The sequence below is a fragment of the Elgaria multicarinata genome, chromosome 1, assembly GCF_023053635.1.
Source record: "Elgaria multicarinata webbii isolate HBS135686 ecotype San Diego chromosome 1, rElgMul1.1.pri, whole genome shotgun sequence".
Lineage (NCBI taxonomy): Eukaryota > Metazoa > Chordata > Lepidosauria > Squamata > Anguidae > Elgaria > Elgaria multicarinata.
In genome coordinates this window covers 152824468-152847699 of record NC_086171.1, presented here as the reverse complement: position 1 = coordinate 152847699, position 23232 = coordinate 152824468, and the positions used below count along the sequence as shown (strand labels likewise).

The following is a 23232-nucleotide window of genomic DNA, read 5'->3' as shown; positions in this document are numbered from 1 at the left end:
AATAGTCTTTCCAAGCAAGCTTAGGATTTAGGAGCAGTCTGTTCCAAAGGAAAATCTATAATGACGGAATTTTAGCTGAGCTAAAAACCCATTTGGTTATATGTTGGTTTAAAGCAGCTCCTCTCATGAGATACACCTGTCAAAACTGGGTCAAGCTTGTTTGTATTCTTTGGTTTCATTGGCTCTTTTCTGGCTGCTGGATGGAATTACAGAGATGCTGCTCTTTACACCTTTGCCAGGAGCAGCTGGACAAGGAGGAAAGGCTGCCAAGGAGCCCTGGCCTTCAGGGCAAGGAGGGGGCAGGAAGGGGGCTCTAACTTGGCTGTCTGCAGCGGGAGGCCCAGCTATGGTGGCTGAAACCAACCCTGCACACAAAGCTTGCATCAGCACAAGGCCAATACAAGCAGCCCTGGTACAAGCTCTTCTTTACTGAGTATGGGATTGCAGCTTATTTATTTATTTATTACATTGACATCCCACCTTTCTTCCTCCTTAAGGCATACATAATCCTCTTCCTCTCTATTTTATCCTCACAACAACCACCCTGTGAGGTAGGTTGGGCTGACCCAAAGTCACCCAGTGAGCTTCCATGGCCAAGTGGGGACTATTATTATTATTATTATTATTATTATTATTATTATTATTATTATAGCACCATCAATGTACATGGTGCTGTACAGAGTAAAACAATAAATAGCAGGACCCTGCCGCATAGGCTTACAACCAGATCTCTCAGCTCCCAGTCCAGGACTTTAACCACTACACCACACTGGCTCCCAATTGCAGGACTTAAATTTCACATGGTGAGTTTCAGGCTTTCTGGCTATTTTACAATTTCAGTATTATTATTGTATAATATATCCATCTTTGTTGTCTGAAGGCTCCGTGCTTAGTTTTCTGATGCCTCTTATTCTCAAGCATGATCCATATTCCAAAAGCATCACAACCTACAAATTGTAATACATGCTGGTATTTCAGATGCCACAAGTATGTTGTCAGAAGTTGACCTGGCACCCCATGCTCAGCAGAAAGATTCTTCCTTGACCTCTGTATTTCAGGGGAGTGTTAACATCTCTGTTCACTATTTTTCATTTGGCATCTCTGGATCCTGCATCAGTGGAGGAACCGAACCTATTTTGGGGCTAGGGTTCAGCACCTTAGATAGCTCCTTTAGAGTTCAGGCTGGTTCTGACTGAAACCCGGAGTGGATTCACCACCCCACTGACACTGAAACCACCAGCCTCCACTGACTAAATATGTTGAACCTATTTTTCGTTACTCTTGTGTAAGCACGCACAATCCCAATCCAGATCAATGTTTTCAGGAGGCATGGAAGCAACACAATGTTGGCACCTGCCTGACCTCCAATGGCAGGGAATCCCAAAAGAAGGGGGCCCACCACACTGAAGGCTCTTCTCCTGGTGGACTCCAATCCTACTATAGGTCCATGTGGGACCAATAGGAACATGCCCTCAGATGTTCTCAGTGCTTGAGCAGATTCGTAAGGGAGAAGGCACTCTCTCAATGTTCCTGGCTATCAATGCATTGCCAGAAAAGAAGCCAAAAGAGGGCCCAGATTTGCATAAAATGTGCATAAAACTATTTATATGTAGAAAAACACATTTAAAAATAATTAGTACAATTTAATAGAAATAACTGCTGTGGGATGGGGTCAAGGAGGGGGCTACAGGTCATTTTGGAAGCCCACCACAGGTTAGCATCCAGACCTCTGGCCACTGGTTCCTCACTCTTGCTACAGAAGATGTCCAAATGCAGATTAACTCCCAATGTGAGATGCAGTGGTGGTATAAAAAGGAGGGGGCAAAGGCACCTTTACCAGGCCAGATGAAAGCTGAACATCCCCTGAGGTACAAGGGAACCTTTTCTCCTGGTTTGCTTAAGAGCCTTGAAGTGTGAGATCTAATTTCCCAGCTGCCTAGTCACTGGAGCATTATCTGTGCTAACATGACAGCTGCAGAAATCTAGAAATGTCAACCAAAGAAGAGTAAGAGATTTTCTTAGAAAATGGATGTTCCTTTCCACTTGAACAGTACCATGAAGATGGAAGGATAATTCCTGTTGGACTTGGGCAAATTGCACATTAAAGTGTCATAACCATGACCTCTTCCTCCCTTGCCCCCAATCTTTCCTAGATCTTAACATTAAGGAGTTTTGACTTCAGCCATGCATAACCAGGAAATAGACCGTTAAGGCGGACATTTCAATCTGCCCTAACATCAGTGCAGTCCAAAGGAAATGTACAGTGCAGAAGTTGGCTGATTCATTAAAATGACCCAGATTTTGTGGGGTATGTATATATGTGTGTGGGTGTATGTTTTGGAAACTGAAATGTAAAGGGCAGACTAAATAACTGTGCACAGCTGTGATTATTTTAGGCAGAAGTAGGAATACTGTGGAGAATAGGAATATCAACAGCAAGATCAGTACATCAATCTCTGTGCTTAAATTGCCCTCCAAACTCATACACCACCAGTACAAAATGCTCAAACTAGTTTAAAACAGTTGTACATCAGTGAACAATCAATTCTGTGCCTTGCTGCAGTTTTACATCATCTGCATGCTAATATACAACTGAAACTGCAGATTCCAGAAAGCATTCAAGTTCAATCATGTGCATGACCAGCACACCCTAATATCTTCGGGGGTCCGCTTTCCCCTTCCACTGCTTTATTTTTTTTGTGTGCGCCGTCACCAATAGGAGCAGGGGTGGGCTGGGGGAAGGGAAGCTGTCCAGCCACTGTGTGGGCCGGCACCTGGGTCAGCAGGGAGGAATGGGAGTTAGAGGAGGCGCTGCTGCTGCACCTCCTTTATTTCTTTGAAAGAGCTGTGCGGCATGTGCGCACGTCATCGCCGATGGAAGCAGTGGGGCTGGGGGGAATGGAAGCAGAAAATATTAAGGAGAGTTGTCTCGAGGGACTCCGGAAACGGCCCCCCTCTACTCCTTCCCATGATCCTCTCCCTCACCACTCTAAACTTTAGAATCGAAGTGTACAGCTTTAGTTACAAGTCCCCTACTACCACCTAATGCCATATCATATCCAGTAATCACAGATTAACACCATTTGGCCGACAACTGGAAAACAGGAACCCTCAAGAAAGTTAGTCAAGCACATCACATACATTATATGATGGATGAATTAAGCATGTAGAAAACCTTCCAGAAAACAGTTGTCCAATTTAGAAACAGGCATCAAAACACTTAAATCTAAAAGATAAATCTGAGAGATTATAACATGCATAGCCTTCTCTCTCTCTCTCCCTCCCTCCCTCCCTCCCTCTCCTTCTCAATTCCAAATAGTGGGGACATGCAATAGGAGTATTCTGTTACAAGTTTATTAGTAGTAAACCTCCCAGAAGTATTTTATTTACTACAATGAATAAACGTTTACTTTTAATAAATAAATAAATAAAATTCCCTGGGGGCACACCCTAATGAAACGTGCTGCATACACCTATGCAAGACCTGTGTCACATTACTTCAAGAACTGCATCACCACTGAGCTATCCAATACCACCTTGTTTTCAATTTTCAAGGCACGTATGGTTTCATTCAAATCATCCTTTGGCATTGCAGCCAAAACTGCACAAAGTATAACAAGAATATCCTACCGAACAGACACATGGCCAGAGTATAATTTGGACATTCCATGAAGGCTGACCAGCTGTTCAATAGAAGGCTGGTCAACAAGCTCATTTAATGTACACATATGTATTTATCAGTATACTTCAGATATATTTACATATAATTATACCATATTTCTTTAATCAAATGCTGAACAGTTGATAGAATTTTCAAGCAAAACAGAACAGAATGTTATGCAATGCCTAACTTGTACAGCCTCTTCATATTTAATCTACAGAGAAGCTTAGTTTAATATAGCAGATCGGATTTTTTTTTTTAAGTGTTTCCAGATGGAGAGTTCCTAGAAGTATCGATTGTGCAGTCATGTAACAAAAGAAGCAGTGGGAGAACATGGAAGGGTTACATGACATTTGAACTCAACATAAAATTCTGTGCTTGAGGCAGGGCAATTGTATGATAAAAAGTCTCCTCTGGAAGCAGAAAGCGTTTTGAGTAAACACACATTTTGTAATACTGTAGATACAAATAACAACAACAACAACAACATGATGGAAGAAACAGATGATCTAAATGTTGTTAGGGTGGTTAGTGCTAATACTTGTAGTCTATCATCTAAAGAGATAGAGCCAGCCACAAATCTGGCTTTTAAAATTACATGAGTGGATATTTAGAGCTTCTTCAGACAAACGTTTTACAGCGCACTCATGGCCAGCCACTCACGGTTGTTTGTGGGTCATTATGATGATGCAGTGATCCTCCTGCACGTCTCCTGCTCCTTCTACTCTTTTTTCCGTCACAAAATAATTCCCTCCAAACCTGACTTTTCTGTGCTATAGCGATATTAGTCTCTATATCCAGCCATGTACAGGAGAAGTTGGGCTATAAAACACCCACTAGAGGGAGCTGTCCCACTAAACTGAATGGGCCACGTGGTCATTGCTCCCCCCCCCTTTCTTTCCTGTGTGATTCTGCTTGTCCCTATTGTGGAAGAGAACCAGGAAGTGGAGCGACTGTAAGGAAACACAATTTCCCACCCACCTGAAAATCCTCTTAGTGATCTGTGTGTTATGCAATAGATGAATCTGAGGCACTACACAATAAACTCTTAGAACCAATCACTGACAGACATTGCCAAGGTGACACAATTTCATATTTAATATTTTAAGAGAGTTTTGGCTATTGGGCGGTACAGAAATGTAATAAATAATAATAATATTTCAGTTGGGGAAGTGGGTGGGTGTAGAGAGATTTCTGTGTAAGTCTCAATATGTTTACTCATAATATATTCAAAATTAAGTTGCAAAAAGCAGTGTGTTTTTAAGGCCACATGTTGCAATTGCGATCTTCTTTTCTTGAAGTAGGGTTAAGTACTCATCCATCTACTGGTTTTTCACTTAAAATCTCTCCCTGCTAAGCTGTTTGCCCTAATTTAAGTGGCCATTGTGGTTTTGTTACACATGTTTACATGCAGCATGTAGTTAGATTTTCAGTGTGTAGAGCCAGTAAGTTGACCAGTGTTACAGGAGCCAGGAGGAAAAATTAAATGCAGTTTGGAATATGGGGGGGGGGGGGGAGTGTGGGGTACCTCTTGGCTCTTCCTATGTGGTATCTGCCTAACAGGATTCAATAATGAGTTCAAAGTTCCTGAACAGGAGGGTAATAATTATTACACCAGCTACCATGTGCTGCTGTATCTTTTATCCCTGTTGGAAAAACTGGAAGGAAATAGCTGGGAAAGGATCTATCCATATATCCTGGTGTTTCCATTGAAGAATTTAGGCACTGAATATTTCTAGAGTCAAAATCTTGTGCTAGATGAGCAATTAATGTTATCCATGGGGCCACAAGAGTGTTCTTAAGCTACTTGAGACAAAATGAGAACACAGCAACTTGCTGACTTCCAGCAATATAATCCAATTTATTCGGGGTCATACGGTAGCAGTTTACCACTGAGGACAATTTATCCAAATATGGATTCCTTAATGACATACCCGAAAGTACTCTCGCAATTCCTGAGAGTCACAGAGGAGGCATAATAACTGGACATGGACATTTTATCTATCCACTTCTCCAGGTTCGACTGGCAGGCAGACCCCACACTGGAAATAGGTTGCTAAGAAAATAATAAAATCTGTACAGGCATATATTCCATCACAGACCCTTGGTGTTTTTCCAGGAAGCATAAAAAGAGGCAACATTATACACAATAGTAACTTATACTTGAATTGGTAAGAATGCAATCACTTCCATGATAGTTGGAAACCCTTACAAGGAAATACGTTTAATATCAAATATCAAACCTCAAAGACAGATACCAAAGGGATCTATAGAGAGGGTAAAGAAATACGCAATTCTTTCCTCCAGAGAGAAAGAGAAGGAGCCTGTTCAGACAACACGCTAAAACATGGTTAGGCCACTAACCCATTTTTAGTAAAAGGTTAGTGAACTTGTTTAAACCATGGTCATGTAGTTACCATGGTTAGGAATGATTCACACTGCATGCTAAGCCAAAATGTTTAGCTCAAAATGCTTGACCACCAAGGCTTAGTGTGTTGTCTCAACAGGGTTAGAGGATGGGGGGCTAAACAGACCATTAACTCGAATAATTGTAATGCTAGACCAGCCTTCCCCAACCTGGTGCCCTCCAAATGTGTTGGAATATAACTCCCATCTTCCCCATCCAGCATGGCCATCTGGAAGGCACCAGGTTGGAGAAGGCTGCCTGTTTTTTTGTCTGTTTTTAGACTGTCTGTTTTTTTTGCCATTACAAACCTGAGTCCATTTCCTTAATTCCTTTTATTTACTTTGAAATTTACCAGCTCAGATGAGAACAATTTTCTTTTCCAACAACATACTTGCTATGCTATGACAAACACATTGACCACAGCATAAGAGGAAGAGGTCTTATCATTGGTAGCTATTTCAACTTAGAACAAACCCATCTGTCTGCTGAATATAATTTGCTGGTTTAAGTCCCCAGGGAGCCAGCAAGAGCTCCTTGTAGTCTCTGGGCTACATTCCCCTATTAAGCTTTTCTGAAATGTTATCCAAGTCAATTAAAACATAGCCCTAGAAATTTTCCTTCAGTTTAATTAAACAGTTCATTTAAGCCCACTGTGCTTCGCAGAGCAAATGCTTCCGAGGCTGCAGAGGAACTGGAAAAATCACATCCACAATTCATTATTAATTATTTTGAGCCCTGCATCTGTCCAAGGATTGCTGGGGATAATCAATCTACAGAAATAAAAATGATACAACCATGAACTCAACTCCCACCAATTGTTGTTTGAAAAAGGAAATCAGCAGGCATTTAGCTAGAAGAGAGAAAAAAATATATCTGTACATCTGAATGCACATCCAATGATCTTTCCTTGTGCTACCCTTACAGTGCTTATTAAAAAAAATCTTCATGAACCACTGAAATGAGCTATTTGCCGATGCATGAGTGTGTGGTGAATAGGGTAGTCTGATCTCAAAATGACAGATAGCATGCAATAGTTCTGTTCATAAGCACAAAGGAAATAGAAACCTTGAAAGCTATTGGTAAATTAATGGAAGAACTCAACCTGAAATGTTGAGCTGAGATCACCCTAGGAGAGTGGAAGATCCAGGAGGGTGACACAATCAGAATCAATAGAACCAATAGCAGAGGTCCACGAAAAATTAAAGTATTGAAAAGTATCTGTTGCTACTTTCCATAGTTCGTTCCATTAATATTGGGATGTCTGAATTCTGTGGCTGTTCTAGATCAGGAGTGTTGAACCTGAGGCCTACAAACCAAATCTGGCTCACCTGGGTTCCCCAAACGGCCCTACTCCTTTCCCCCTGACCAACAGATGTTTGGGTGTTTCCTGGATTTTGCATAGTCCTCTCCCCACTCTAAAGGGTTTAGATACATGGTGATAGGAGGTGTAAACTAAAACATGCTGTTATTTTAGCCCTGCCCCTTTTACTTTCGAGGCCTTCCTCCACAGAGCTTCTCTGAAAAGGAATTAAGCCCTTGGGCTAAAAATGGTTTGACACGTTTGTTCTTTAAGTTGTCAAACAGGCTGACCCCTCTCAGTGAAATAGGCTAGCCACTTGTTAATCACCCAAAAAGAGGGAATGTATCAGCAAAAAAGAAGACAATGTATGATAGGGTGACCATATGACCGGGTTTGCCCGGATTTGCCCGAATTTTTGATGCCAAATCCGGGAGGGGGAGGGAAATCCGGATTTTTTCCCCCCAAAGAGCTGCTCTAATGGGAATTAACAAAAATGCTTATAACTCCGTCATTTTTAAAGATAAAGTCATGAAACTTGGCACAATGGTAGCTCTTAGGAAGGGCTTTAGTCATCCCAAATTTGAAACAGATTCGTTCATCCATTGATTTTTTTAGGATTTTTTTTAAAATTGAGGTTTTAAAATTATTATTTTTAAAATCGTCATTTTTAAAGATAAAGAGATGAAAGTTGGCACCATGATAGCTTTTAGGTAGAGCTTTAGCCATACCAAATTTGAAACAGATCTGTTCATCCATTGATTTTTAGATTTTTTTAAAAAATTGAGGATTTAATTTTTTTAAAAAAATGTTATTTTTAAAGATAAAGAGATGAAACTTGGCACCATGATTGCTCTTAACAAGGACTTTAGCTGTGCCAAGTTTGAAACAGATCTGTCCAACCATTGAGTTTTAGGATTTTTTATTTTTTTGAGGTTTTAAAATTATTTTTTAAAAATAATTTTAACATGGCGACCATGTTGTCCTCCTTTTTGGTTTCCAAAATATGGTCACCCTAATATTACATATGCAAATTTAAAAGTAATTATTATAATACAAAGGGATGTACAATACATCTCACCATCGTGTGGAAGACTGTAAGCAGGCCAGCCGTGTGCCTGCCTGTTCAGTCTGCTGTCCAGGTACTAAATATCAATGGGCAATAGTTCTGATGGTTCTTTAACTTTAAAGCCAATTTGAACAGGACAGCCTGTAAATGAAGGACACCTTCAAACAGCAGGTGGTCCTCTGGCAGTCCTTCAAATAGAGGACTGTCCTCTGCAAAGGAGGACACCTGGCCACAGGGAAAATATGTTCCAGGAATGTTAAATATGATTTTTAAATGCATTGATTGATTTACTTAATTATTTACTTATGTACACTTCTTTATCAGGGGACAAGACCTCTTCTCTATCCCGCCTGCATTTGCTGCTTCAACAGGTGGAGAGAAAAATAACAGAGACAAAGGAAAGTGTTGTACAAAGAATCCTTTCACAAGGATCCCAAAATAGCAGCACCCCCAATTCATCTCAGCAGGATTCCATAGCAAACTCAATGCAAAATTACAGCTAACAGATTACCAATCTCCATTAATGTTTCCTTGCAGGGCGGTGGGGGGGGGGGATCTCCATGTATGTACACATTTATTGCTATTAAAAAACCATTCACCTCTAGGTAAGTGCTAAGTGCTGGCCCCTTAGCTAAATTATCAGCTATTGTAGATAATATGGAACAACAAATACTAGGGTCTGTAAATAACATTGATACTGTAAGGGGAAGTCAGTCATCCTCCTTTCATCCTCAAACACCTGTGTTCATTCAGAGCAATGTTGATGCTTTGCTTTCGTAATACCAGCAGACTCCACTTAATTCAAGCTAAATTAGCAAAAGCACTTAATAATAAGAAAATTTATGGCAATCACTGGAATTTTCAATATTCACTGGAAAACCCTTCACTCTTAAGCAAAATCTAGGCTTTCCCACCTTTTAATGGCCCTAGTCCTGCGCCTTTAACTGCAGCCCAACACTCAGAAATTTAGCAAGTGAAGTATTTCCCATCCCATCTATATGCCAGAACAAAGTTCACTGCCTAGATTTCTATAGGTCAGGCTGCTGCTAAAGGCATAAGAACAAGGCCAGTATGTGTGAAGACGGTTCCTGTCCAGTGGGAGTAGTGGTCACTTAGACATTACCAAAAGAGAAAAAGGACACCGATTTGCATAAAATGTACATGTTGATTTACACATATAGATGCACATTTAGGGGGGAAACACTATAATTTAAATTGAAATATAATATTTCTCACCGTATTGGGGAAGACTGTAAACAGGTGACCTGTGTACCGACTCAGTCTGCTATCCAGGTGTTATGTGTTAATGGGCAATTTCAAGGCCCCTTCTCATCCTTCATATAGTTCTTTATCTTCAAGACACTTTGGACTAGACAGATGTTCAAATAGAAGGAAAAAGGAAAGGAAGCTCTCGTGCAAGCACTTGAGTCATTGCTGACTCCTAGAGGGACGCCTGCTTTCGCTGAAGTTTTCGTGGCAGACTTTGTAGCGGGGTGGTTTGCCATTGCCTTCCCCAGTCGCCGTTACCTTTCCCCCAGCTAGCTGGGTACTCATTTTACCAACCTCAGAAGGATGGAAGGCTGAGTTGACCTGAGCCGGCTGCCTAAGAACCAGCTTCCTCTGGGATCGAACTCAGGCCGTGGGGAGAGTTTCGGCTGCAGTAACTGCCGCTTACCACTCTGCGCCATACGAGGCTCTGTTCAAATACAGGATACCTTCAAATAGAGGACTGCCCTCTGCAAAGTAGGACACGTGGCCACCTGAGTAGAAATAGGAAGAACAACACAATTCTGCAAGTTTCAAGCAAAATAATATTTTGCTGACTGGCTGTCCTGTCATGATATCACCAAAAAATCCCCCCCTCCTCTTCCATCCCTGGAGCTGTTTTGCAGTTTTAAAAGTGTCGTTGTGTGTGTGGGAGGGATTAATAAAGCAACACATTAAACAACACTGTTGTTGTTTAAATGGATACTGTTGTTTTATACTGTTGTTTTTATATTTTTGATGGTTTTAAATTTTGTATACTTTTTAATGTTCACTGTTTTTAACTTTTGTAAACCGCCCAGAAAGCTTCGGCTATGGGACGGTATATAAATTTAATAAATAAATAAATAAATTGATAAAGACATGAATAAAAATGTCAGATGAACAATTTTTTTAAAAAAAACAGACAGAAGCACAGGGAAGGGGAAAGACAAGTGATCCAGCATCCAATTTTCTGGCGTCATGGATGGATAGCTGGCATTTCATTTGTGGATTCAGCAGGAACTCCTTGTGGCAAAGAGATACACCGTGAGGCTTTTTTGTATATTATGTCTGTTTTCACTATTAAAAGTTGGTTGGTCCCTGTTGCAAATCCCTTGTGGGTATTATGGGTCACATGCTGGAAATGAGAGAAGGGGCATACGTTCCTGTCTATTTATTAGTAGTTACTATTAATTAATACCATGAGGGCTACGTGGTTTAGGGGAGACTGGGAACTTTCTGTTCTCTTTTGTGCTCCTGCCCTGCTGGTCCCAAATGACTTAAACTAGGACTGTTTAGCTAATTTGGTACAATGGTGAAATCACATGGCTGTGGCGTCATCCTTTTTAATTTTGGCTTAATTAAAACGCACACAAAAAATATGAAACCATCTATCTGTACAACTCCATGTTCCAACCCCACAAAACAACTTTTACCTATTATTGAAAAATAATAGTATTGGAGGATGAACAACTTCCACTATTTTCTCTCAAGATGCCTACCATATGCTAAACTACAATAAGCTCCACAAAGTTGTTCATCATATAGATCAGGGATGGCGAACCTGTAGCCCTCCTGTTCTTGCTGAACTACAGTTGACATCAGTCCCATCCAGTGATCAAGAATGATTGGGAGCTGTAGATATAGATAGAGATCTAAAGCACAAAACATTGGTGGGGGGAGAGGTGAACAAGAGGGAAGACCATGAGTGTCATGACCTGTTTGCTCCTTTGCTAGGACCCGTCTTCATAAGCTTGCTGATCAGGGAATGCTGACCACTGTAGGCAATTGCTTTTAGGTCCCACTTCTCCACTTCCCATTCTTTCTCTGTTTTGATTCCTGGCCAAGAAGACCAGGAACAAATTTTCAAAGCAAAATACCCCTCTCCAGATATTCTCCCAGTGACATCTCTTTAATGAGCAAGAATAGCTCCTCCCCACCAAACCTAAGGTCCCGCCCACTTGGCCAACCTAAGTCCCTTTGATGTATTGGATGTGGCAGGGGCTGCAGGCATCAGCACCAACTTGAAAAGACCTTTTTGCACCAAGAGATCAGTTTGCAAGGTTCATGCCAACACAATGTCGTCATTGCCTTCATGTTTTTTCTAGAGGCATGCGTGTCCATTCCTTGGCTGAGTGTCATTGCTCTTCATAACAGAGCACTAGGGTGTTTTGCCCCAAACCACTTTTAGAGATATTCTTAAATATGATCAGTGGTATATTAACCTATTAAATAATAAATAGCATTTTAACAAATGAGTTCAATTAGCCTTGGATTACAAAACAACTTTCTGTGAATGCTACAGAATGCTGTTATTTGGCATGTGTACCCATCTCTCACAGGGTGAATAGCAGTTTCACAGGATGTGGGAAATCAAGGATAGTAGCATGTCAGGGATTAATCCTTCCCACTCATTTTCATGATAAAAATGCCTCCCCCACCCCTGAAGCTGCTATTTGCCTCATTAGTAAATGCATTTATTAGTCACTGGAGAATACACTGCAATTGAAACATTACACAAAAGTGCTTGGAAGCGGAATGAGGAAGTGCTAAAACCCTGCATCGTTACTGGGCTTTTGCTTTGAGATTCTTTGCAGGATTAAGATCGTCTCCTTTACACCGGCAGACACACACTTTGAATTGGGGGAATCCTTTCTCAGCAAGTTCTATGTTTCATTTTACAGCCACTAGATGGCACTGTGGTTATAGCGGAACCGTGCAATTTCACATGGCCATTAAATTTATTTTTTGCTGCATTATCTCTGATCTTTATAAACACAGGATAAAGGTCAGAAAGCGCAGGAGACGCCCTGGAGTTTCACGACCGTTGTGTAAAGGACCCACAGCGAAAGAGAAAGTAGAAAGTACAAAAGCAGTATAAAATGTGAAAATCTTCCACATCTTGACTTGGAAAAAGAAGTTCCACTGATAGCCAAATAAATGTGGCTAGGGATTGGACTGCTATTTTTCATGTAGTCAATGAACACTAAAGTCACTGCTCATATCCAAAGTCGAAAGTCAAAGCATCTATTTTAAAGAGCCAGATGGATGTTTTGTCAGCAATATGAAGTTTTGGAATATGGCTAGTAGGATAAGAATTTTGACAAGTTAAAGCACTGGTAGAAGTAATAAATTCTCTGTGAAGCACAGATATTCTAAGCATAACATGTGTTACACATAGAGTGAGAGAAAGCACATATTACTTACCCACAATGAGGTTAAATTAGGTGATATTTCTTTAAAACAAGGAACAGGAAGATTTCATATGTTTAAATATCCCAACCCTTTATTTACACTTAACCACTTAATATCAGCCTAGGAATATAACATTGATCTTTTACTGTTGCCTTGAATAATTGCGTATGAAGGACTGTACTGTGTAACAAACACAACTTTAGTTGATCTAATAAAAGTTATTGCCTCACTGCTCCGTGTATTTTATATCGTGTGGGACCAACACAGCAGCTATTTCTCTGATCAAATACTGGAACTTTCATGCTGCCAAATATTCCAGCTTTTACAGTTCTTCCTTTTCAGGATGCTCTCCACCTGTCAGGCCACACTGTACTTTTTCATTCATAAACAAGCAACCTAAAGTAGTGTGTAGTGAGGCCTTAGTCCTACTATGTACATATTTTAAAACAGCAAAAGTCAAAGGCTTCCTATTTTAAGGGAAAGGAACCTCTCGTGCAGGCACTTAAGTCATGCTGACTCCTAGCGGGATGCCTGCTTTCGCTGACGTTTTCTTGGCAGACTTTGTAGCGGGGTGGTTTGCCATTGCCTTCCCCAGTCGCAGTTACCTTTCCCCCAGCTAGCTGGGTACTCATTTTACCAACCTCGGAAGGATGGAAGGCTGAGTCAACCTGAGCCGGCTGCCTGAGAACCAGCTTCTGCTGGGATCAAACTCAGGCCGTGGGGAGAATTTTGGCTGCAGTGACTGTTGCTTACCACTCTGCGCCACACGAGGCTCATATTCCTATTTTAAAATAAGGGCTTTTATGAGTACATACATGTTATAAACACCTACTAAAACCAAAACCTCTGAAGTATATACATTTTTTTCACTTCTGTCATGTAAACCATGGAAACACACTGCAGGGGAAAGTAACAGCCCAGTTCCCGGGGTTTGTACTTCTGCAGTGTACATGAAGTGAAGAAGAGAAACACGTGGGCTTCGGATATTGTAATATTGCCTTTTACTGTATCATGGCTTTAAACTATTATTTTTATTTTTGTAAACTATTCTGGGTGCTCAGTGAACAGAAGAGTGGAATGGAAATAAAATGATCCACCTGATTTCAGTCTCCAAAACGTCTGGCAGGCCAGGACAAACGGCACAGTTGTCTCTTGTGCATTTAGGGCGATCATTTATGCATTGCCCAAAAAGAGCATTCGTATCATGGTGGGCAAAAGAAAACACATATTTGCATAAAATGTGTATATGACCATTTATATGTCTAGGTGCAAATTTAGAATGTAACTTAAATAGAAACACAATACATCTCACCATAGCAGGGAAGACTCCTGCCCAGTCTGCTGTTGTTGGGCAACTTCAAGGCTCCGTCTCTCCCTTCTTATAGTTCTTTATCTTTAAACCCAACTTTGACCAGACAGTCCTCCAAACAGAGTCCTGCCCACTGTAACGAAGAACAGATTGCCAGCCTATGTGCATTATGAAGTCAAAATTGCCACAGTGCACAGCTTATAGTCAGAACATGTGCAGAGTCCTTTAGGTCTGGCTCAGGCTTATGGGTGACAGGGCCAAATGCAGGCTATGCAGCAGTGCGCACATGCCCTTGGGATTCTTGAATGTGTCTCCATCAGCCACCCACTTTACAGGTCAGTGTCACAGGCCTAATCTACACCTACAGCCATTTCGCAAGGGAGGAGGGGTGGTTGCAAGTTTTCCCGCTTCTGGCGCACACGTGAATGAAGTTTTCTACATTTTCAGGAGTGCCGTTGCAGGAGGACGTGTGCCCCATGACGGTGCTTCCGCATGTGGATCAGGAGAAGTGGGTGGGGATAGGCAGATTATGAAGCTATGGGGATTTTTTTTTTTTTAGGACTTGTCAGAGATATGAACACAAATGCACAGCTACTCATGTGGTGGATATGGAGTCCATCGAATGAATGATGTTGCGCAGGTACATGTTTGCATTTTTTAAAAAAGACAACTCGGCGATGAACATGCCAATACCCATGCACACACCCCTCACGGGTCATTGGCTGTTCGCTGATCCCAGAACTCACAGCGAACAGCAGCGACCTCGCAAAAAGAGGGCACAGCAGTTGTGGATTTCGGGATTGTACGGAAAGAGGGGGGTAAGTGACAAAACCAGTCAGCGAAATCCCGTCATGTAGGGACAACTTCAATATTATTCTGTAATAAACAGCTTGTGTAGACACGGCCACGGTGTGAGTAGCAGCAAAATGTGTTGCACGCTGATACAGGCCCTAAGGAATCCACAGGTCAAAGCACATCCACACCTTGTGTCAAATCATTACAATCCCATCATGGTAGCGCTATATTCCTCTTGCACATTTATACCTTGAAGGACACAATGGCACTTGTTGTTGCATTTTGGATAATGTGGAATAAAAAGCAGGAAATAAAACTATGAAAGCGGTATATGGAATGAGTAATGGGCCCCAACAGTTATCAGTGCACTTCAATACCACTATAAAGCGGTAGTGTAGATCTAGCCCTGGCCACAGACTCAGTGTTATATCGATCAGGATAGCATCCCCCACCCCCATTTCAAGCAGGGTAGGCAACTTATTGTTTAGCACTGAAAACCTTGTCCTATTCAGTTTAATCTCACATCCCCAAAGTTTAAAGATGTCCTTACTGGAGGGCGGGGGGGGGGGGGGGATGACCGAAAACTGGAATTTTCTGCAGATTTGATAGCTTCATGCAGCTTTTGGGGTAAAAATGGACTGACCTTAATTTGGACCATACTTTTTCTTCTTCTTTTTTTGTCAAGGAGTTTCATCTCAGGCACCCTAATAATCACCTGTTTTCCTACAGGTTATTATTAATCCTTTGGATGGAAAACTAATTCCAACAGAGCATAAAACTGTCCCCAAACCACAGAGTGGGTACATGGCCGTGCTAAGATTTTAGCCCAGCTCTCCTGGGGCCAAATTTGTCTGCCTTCTGGTCCATACTGCCTTCAGCTACACTCAGCTATGAAGCAGTGATATCCATCACCTCCCACATCATTATAACCATCCAACCAGCCCTTAAGACTCTCTGCAGACATTTCAAAAGAAGAAGATGCACCCGCTGGGCTTCCTCTTAATTCATAGCAGACTTTTCTTTACACATGTCATCTGGACAATTTAAGATGAAACATTTCAAAATGTCAGCAGTATTTGTCATAGAAACAAAAGCCAGAAATGGCCTCATAATCCCCCCCGAACTCCATCCCAGTATATAAACACTGTGTTCTCAACCATCAGCCACATGCCTGGCTAACCACTGCCTTGCTTGCATGTAAGTGATTATCCTGCACACAAAACAAGAGGTGCCAGCTGGAAAATTGGCCCAAGATGAGTGCCCCATTTCCATCCCGCTCTGCTCTGACTTCTCGAGTGGTTTGCATACAACTCGCTCTGAGAGATCATGCTTCTTTCAGACCGCAGAGTGTCTAAACTGTACAATCATACGGATTTCAAGAAAGCTGTTCTTTAGTAGCAAAGCTTACATTATAACAGGAAATTTTCTTGGGAAAGCAAATGTCTTTCCCTCTTAATGGGGTTTATGCAAGGCTAGTGGGAGCAGCACTTGAGAAAGTCCGACATGCTAAAGTACATGGCTCAAGGCCAACCAATTAGGGAACACAGCCCCCTTCTGACTGTTGCAAAAGGGCATTGTTAGGAAACTCTGCCATGCATCTGGAAAGCTGTTGTGTTTTATGTCTCACACAGAAACGTTTCATTTGAAAAACATACAAACAAACTCACCCCCTAGAGAGCTGGAAGATGTTCCGCTGGGAGTTGGAGGCACTGGCAGTGGCCTCGGCCTAGATTTTGGTGTGGCAGCCACAATCCTCACAGGGCCCAGGTACTCCACGTAAGTGCCTGGGAAATCTCCCCGTTCCTTGGAATGCTCATTGAAGCCATGTAGCCAGCCTTGGGGGTTCCTCTCATCCCCCTCCTTGTAGTCCACACACACAAGCCCTGCCTTGTTGACTGTGAGCAAGTCTCCAGGGCAGAGGGCCAGGTCTTCTTCCCGCTCCTTCGCATACTCGTAAAGAGCCCGATACTGCCATCCATCTGCTGAGGCCATAGCAAGAAAATTGGGAGGCGCCTGAATTAGAACAAAACGTTGCCAGCCCTTTGCATCTTCAGAGTCACTGGGATAAAGATGGAATGGGCAATAGGAGGCTGGAATAGGGAACTGAAGTTGCACCCCCAAGAAACAGAAACAAAAAACATTTAACTCCTTCCCCAGCTTCTTCTGGTTCCCACTCCTAAGTACAATTTCTTCTTCTACAAGGGGGAAAAAAATATCAGAAGCAAACTCTGAGGGTCCACAGTCTGTAAAACTCAATCCGTCAATCCGTGGTCATTTTTGCAAGTACTGGCCGAGCAACAGTCAGTGGTGCTGAGAAGGGATAAAGCAGACTCTTCCTCACTCTCTTTGGGCAGCAGCAGAGTTTGAGACTGGTGTTAACAGGAGAAGTTCCTTTTGCTGTAAGAGTAAGACAGTGTTAATAATGTTTTCATAAGGATGCAGTGTTGCCAACTTTTCCGCCAACCTCTGTAACTGTGCCTTTAACAGTGGATGGATTTATGTGCAGATCAACAAGTGATAATATTTGGCACATCCTGCTATGAAAAGCTGTAGAATAAACCTGCTGTTAAAGGCACAAGAGCAGGTCAGCCAAGGTGGCTGGGCTTTTGTTGTTCTATTTTTCTGGTCAGTTGGCAATCCTATATAGATGCAAGAGTATTTCCACACCCTTCTTTAACCTCGAAGACTACAGTGGGTTTGTGAGAAGGACATACAATTAACTGAGAGCAAGAAAACACCGGAGAGGACCAGAAAAGAGTTCAAGACACACTCATGCTTTTCAAAGCACCCGAGCCAGCATCTCCACAGGTTTAGTGAACTGCAGCCAAAGCCAGGTCTCCCTGAACAAGCTAAAATAGTAAAAACAAACAAACAAACAAACAAACAAAAAAACCGATTGCATTTTAAAGCACTGCTTTACAAGAGAGGGAGCACCACTGGTCAAAAAAGAAACCAAAAATAATGCGGAGAAAACTGAGCAAACGAGGCTGCATGCAGCCTGCACATCCAGGCACTAGCATTTAGGATAACCCTATTCAACAAAGCCTTCCCCCCTTTTCTTCCCATTCTGTGGCTCAAAATCTCACAACTACAGCCTTTAAGTCACAGCGAAAGGCAAGTTGGACAGAGAAAGGAAGTATTGGAAAGCACGCTCCTCTATTTATTCCCTGTACGCCAAAGCATGTTGCCTGTCACAACTTGATCACACTCCGGCAATCAGTGGAGGGAAAGGTGGGGTTGACAGAAAGCATGCATGGTCCCCTACCACTTCATGCGCGCGCGGGGCATCCCAGCTCTGTGTCCTGTCTGCAGTCTCTGAGCTTCTCCGCAAAGACAGCAAGAGAGGGTGGAGGGTGGGGGGAGAGGAAGAAGGAGGGTGCTGAAAGTTGCCAGTGAGACCACCTCCACTCCACTCCCCCTTCCTAAGCACAGTAACTGCAAGGCAGCTGAGTCAATGAGACACCGTCCATCATCTTTATCATCATCTCCATCTCCTCCTCTTCCAGCCTAGCCTGCCTGACAGAAACCATGCTACAGTGCTGTGCTTGATTTATTGGGTGATGTCAGCACACACACCTCCGAGTTGCCTGAAATATATAGGTCTATACGGCAGCTCTGCAGTGAGAGAGGGAAGAACAGCAGGCTGGAAAGGGAGAAGTGGACGTGAAAGAGGGGAGAGATTTGGAAGAGCTGGCTGTGGCAGCGAGCGGGATTTATTTCAATGCGAGGTGGGGAACAGATGGAAGGAAGAAGGGAAGAAAAGAAATGCATCAGTGCAGTGGTGGCGCCGATGTCAGTGGGCGGTGAATCCGCTCTCAGGGTTTCAGTCAGAACCAGTCGTAACTGTAAAGGAGCGACTTTAGAGGGGATTTACCACCCAACTGACATCAGAGCCACCAGCCTCCACTGCATCAGCGTTGTTAAACCACCAGGCAAGCCTACGTTAGGGCTGGAGTAGCACAGAGGGGGCTAACTGGACCTGGGGAGTGAATCGTCCGCCTCTCGTCAAGCAACCTGCGTTGCTGACCGGCATGGAAGAAGAGGGCACTTTGCCGAAAGAGAGACGGCCAGGCGACGGGGGCGGGGAGGGTGTTCTCTCGCAATATCGGACTCCCAATGGCTGGATTCTATCTATATGCTTGGGGGGAAATGCAGTCATGTCTACACGTCCCTCCTGGCAGTGCAGCTGCATGTACGCTCCATGTCCTCTCCACGGCAGTGTGCATGGCAGAGATGTGTGTGGTGCACACACGTCTGGCAATCTTGACACTCCTTTCGGGCTTGTACAGACACACGTGCACCTGTGTGAATGTTACCTGCCGTAGCACTGCAAGGAACGCTGGTAGATGTAACAGGCAGCTGTGATCACCTTGGCTGTTGTGTAAAAGAGAATGGCTGCCGTAGCCCCTCCTCGAATTCAACGGGGATTATAGCACAATCCTATCTCCTCAGAAATAATACCTTCTGTGGGACTTATTGCCATGTAAGTGCGTATACGAGCACAGCCTTACTCTCAAGTAAGGCTGCGTAGAAGATTCACCGCCCCACTGACACTTATAGGAGAGAAAGAAGCCCCAATGAACACAGGGGATTTTCTTCTGAGAAAACACGCATAAAACTGTGATTGTAATACAGGGCATGTCTACATGATGCAGCCGCCATTGTGAAGCCATCTGGGGGCAAACCCTGGAAACTTCGCTCCAAAAAGGTCTGGCACTTACCCCAACTTTTTTGGACAGCAGTGGCTTGCCACAGTCCATGGTGCCCCCTGAATGGTCACCACGGGCTGGACAAGGAAGGGGGCGGCCCTGTACCTCTGTAAAAATAAAGAATGGGGGGAGAGAAATGGGGCTGTTCCTCCCCCCCTTTTAATTTTTTTTTTATTAACTGTAATAAAAGTTTTAAAAAATGGGGGTGTGAGGATCGGGCAGCCAGAGGGAGGTCAGCTGTCCCTCTCCTCACGTCCTCCTCTGGCTGCCTCGTTCCTCCCCCCCCGTTTTTTTTAAAAAAATCTGAATCTGTGCAGCTGCGCAGATACAGATAATAAATTTTTAAAAAGGGGGGAACAGCCCCATTCCTCTTCCTCCCCCTCCTGTTTTTTTAAAAAAATATTATTTGTACAGAACAGGGAAAGTTCACACTTGCATTCCTTCCTGTGCAGATGCTGGGAAGGAACGCAAGTGCAGGAAAGCGCCACTGTCAAGACGGGGGCACCTTTCCCAAGGCCCCCATCTTGATGGCCTTGGATCTGCGCCCCAAGACCCCGGGCTCCCGAATTGACACTCCTTCTCAGCATCTGCCAAATCAGAGCTGCCACTGCCGCTGCTGGCAAAACCAAGTTTCTGTAAGTAGGATGAGGAGGCGCAGATTACAATCACTCCAGAGTCAAACAAAATATCTATTTAACAGAACTTCACATCTAAAGATTAAATATTAAAAAAAAAAAACGGGGGGGATGTTAAGTATATGAAAAGAAATACTTGCTTAGTTATTAAAATTGTGTGTGTATGGCTATCTCAGGGTTAAACAGAGAAAGTCTATCTGTGGGCAATTACCTTGAGATAGAGGCTGTTCTGGGAACCTTGCCAAGATTCTAAGTTAGCCTCATCACAGCTGTATGTAATGTAGATAAGAATTGTGTAAGATGTGTATATAGTTTCTCACTTGTGTAAAATGGAACTGATCACTGCTCTATGATCACTGCTCTCTGTGTATGCCTCAGTGTGCTGATCTGAACTGATCTGAATTGGACTGCACAGAAACCTGAAGGAAATAAACCAGCTCTGCTGTGTAAGACCTGTGTGATGTGTGTTTGTTTCTGAGCACAAACAGAGTTCCAGAAGGAGAAAAGTTCTGGCAATAACCCAACAAAGGTTATGGGCCCAGCCCAGTCCAGTCCAGGCAAGTCTACGCCAGCCTAACCCAGGCAGAAGAACCAGAACTTGGTGGGAACGGTGCAGTATCAGAACCAGAACCAGGAGTCTGCTAAAAAAAGAAGACTGTTGATGGAGGAAGACATCAAGCTAAAGCCAGTGCTGCAAAGTGAGGAAAAATCTCAGTTGGCTGACTCTGAGGAGGACTCTGAGCAGGAGGACGGTGAGATACCAATTCCTAAAGCAGAGGAAATGGCAGGAGCTAATATGTCTGGTTTACATCAATTGTTAGAAAAGCTGAATGACTCTAACTATGCATTATGGTCTTACAAAATGCAAATGTATCTGATTCAGGCTGAACTGTGGTATGTAGTCACAGAGGATCCACCAGATAGAGCAGATCCACAGAATGCTAAATGGTTTAAGGACGATGCAAAAGCAATGGCAGTTATTGCATTAGCTGTGGAAGACTCTCAAATTTCCTTCATTCAGTTTTTGAATACATCAAAAGAGTGCTGGAATGCGCTACAAGCTGTATATCAAAGAGAAACAGCGGGCAGTAAAATAATTCTGACCCGGAAACTGTATGGAATGAAGCTGAAACTAGGGGAGTCTATGTCAAACCATTTGAAAAGCATGAGAGAACTCTTCAATCAACTCAGGGCACGAGGTATGGAGTTTACAACTATACACCAAGTCTATGTGATTTTGTCAAGTCTTGATTCATCGTACGACGCGGTTGTCACCATGATGGAAAGTCAAGAGGAGAAAAATTTAACCCTCGAGTATGTAGCTGGAAAACTACTGGAAACCTATGAAAGAAGACAAGCTTCAAAACAACAGAGTTTTAAACATCCTGTGGCTGAATTTCAACAAAGCCATAAATCTTCTAATGTGGTGGCTGCATTAAAGGCAAGGAAATGCTTTAATTGTGGTTCCACGGAACATTTACGGCAGGATTGCAACAACAAGAAGAAAAAGCAGTCAACAGCAAAGTGGAGAGAAGAGAACAACATGAATGAAGCTGAATCAACAAAGAAGTGTCTTCTAGCAAGAGTCAAAGAGACAATGAATCCTTGGTTTTTGGACTCTGGGGCTTCAATAAGTATGGCAAAAGACAAACTTTCATTTGTAACCTTGGAAACTTCTACTTCAGAGCAAAAATGTGTTACCCTTGCAAATGGAACAAAAATCCAGATTTGTGGTGTGGGTAATGTATATTTTGATTGTCTGGGAGTTGAACTACAAAGTGTTTTATATGTACCAGAATTGGAAACAAACCTTCTAAGTGTGTTTCAGTTAACAGAAATGGGGTATGAGGTTTGTTTTACTGAAGAAAATTGTACTATAAAACAGGGAAACAAGGTGTGTGTGCAGGGAATAATGAAAGATTCTTTGTATGTGATTAATACTTGTACAGAAAATGAAGTTGTAGCCAGCAAAGTCACAACAAAAACAATAGCCAATTGCAAACCACACCAAGAGTGTATCCATTTAACTCATAAAAGGTTTGGTCATGCTAACTATAAAACAATTTCTAAGATTCCAGAATTGTGTGAAGGGGTGAAAATCAAACCATGTTCTAACTATCTAGAATGTAATGTATGCAGTGAAACCAAGTGTCATAAGTCAAACATTCCAAAACATAGTGAGAGAACAACAAAAAGAATTTTTGAATTAATACATGCAGATCTTGCAGGTCCTTTTGAGACAAGTCAAGGAGGAAACAGATTTTTCTTGTCTATTGTTGATGATTACAGTAGATTTGGATTTGTGTATGTGTTAAAACAGAAGAGTGAAACTTTTGGAAAGTTTAAAGCCTTTGTTAAGTGGAGTAAAAATAGATTTAAAGAACCTATAGCTAATCTAAGAACGGACCGGGGAGGTGAATTTCTTAGCAACCAATTTAAAAAATTCCTCAGTGATGAGGGTATACAACATAACCTTACTGCTCCATATTCACCATTTCAAAATGGAGTTGCAGAAAGGAAAAACAGAACCTTGCAGAACATGTTAAGAGCTCTATTGAAAGAGTCAGGATTGTCTAATCTGTTCTGGGCAGAAGCTTTGTCCACCTCAAATTATTTGTTAAACAGGCTTTACCACTCTGTACATGAAAAAACTCCATATGAAATGTTTTACAAAAGAAAACCTAGAGTGTCACATATAAGGGTTTTTGGAAGTAAATGTTTTGCTCATATTCAGAAAGAAAACAGACCAGGAAAACTAGCTCAAAGAGGTTTGGAATGTAAACTGTTGGGATATGAAACACAAACAAAAGGCTATCGTTTGTGGTCTCCATATCACAAAAGTGTAATTGTGAGCAGAGATGTAGTTTTTCATGAACAAATGCAGGAAACAAAACAGTATGTAAGTTTGCC

The 23232-nt window shown here is 42.4% G+C and overlaps 1 protein-coding gene across 1 annotated transcript in view; it reads right to left on the bottom strand.

The window, feature by feature from the left end:
* Positions 1-17094, bottom strand: part of PIK3R3 (phosphoinositide-3-kinase regulatory subunit 3) — a 323162-nt gene extending 306068 nt beyond the window's left edge. Inside the window, exon 1 of the mRNA XM_063139463.1 lies at positions 16646-17094. Coding sequence (XP_062995533.1) covers positions 16646-16970 — 325 coding nt within the window. The 5' untranslated portion in view covers positions 16971-17094. The remainder of the gene's footprint in view (positions 1-16645) is intronic.
* Between the last annotated feature and the right edge of the window lie 6138 nt (positions 17095-23232).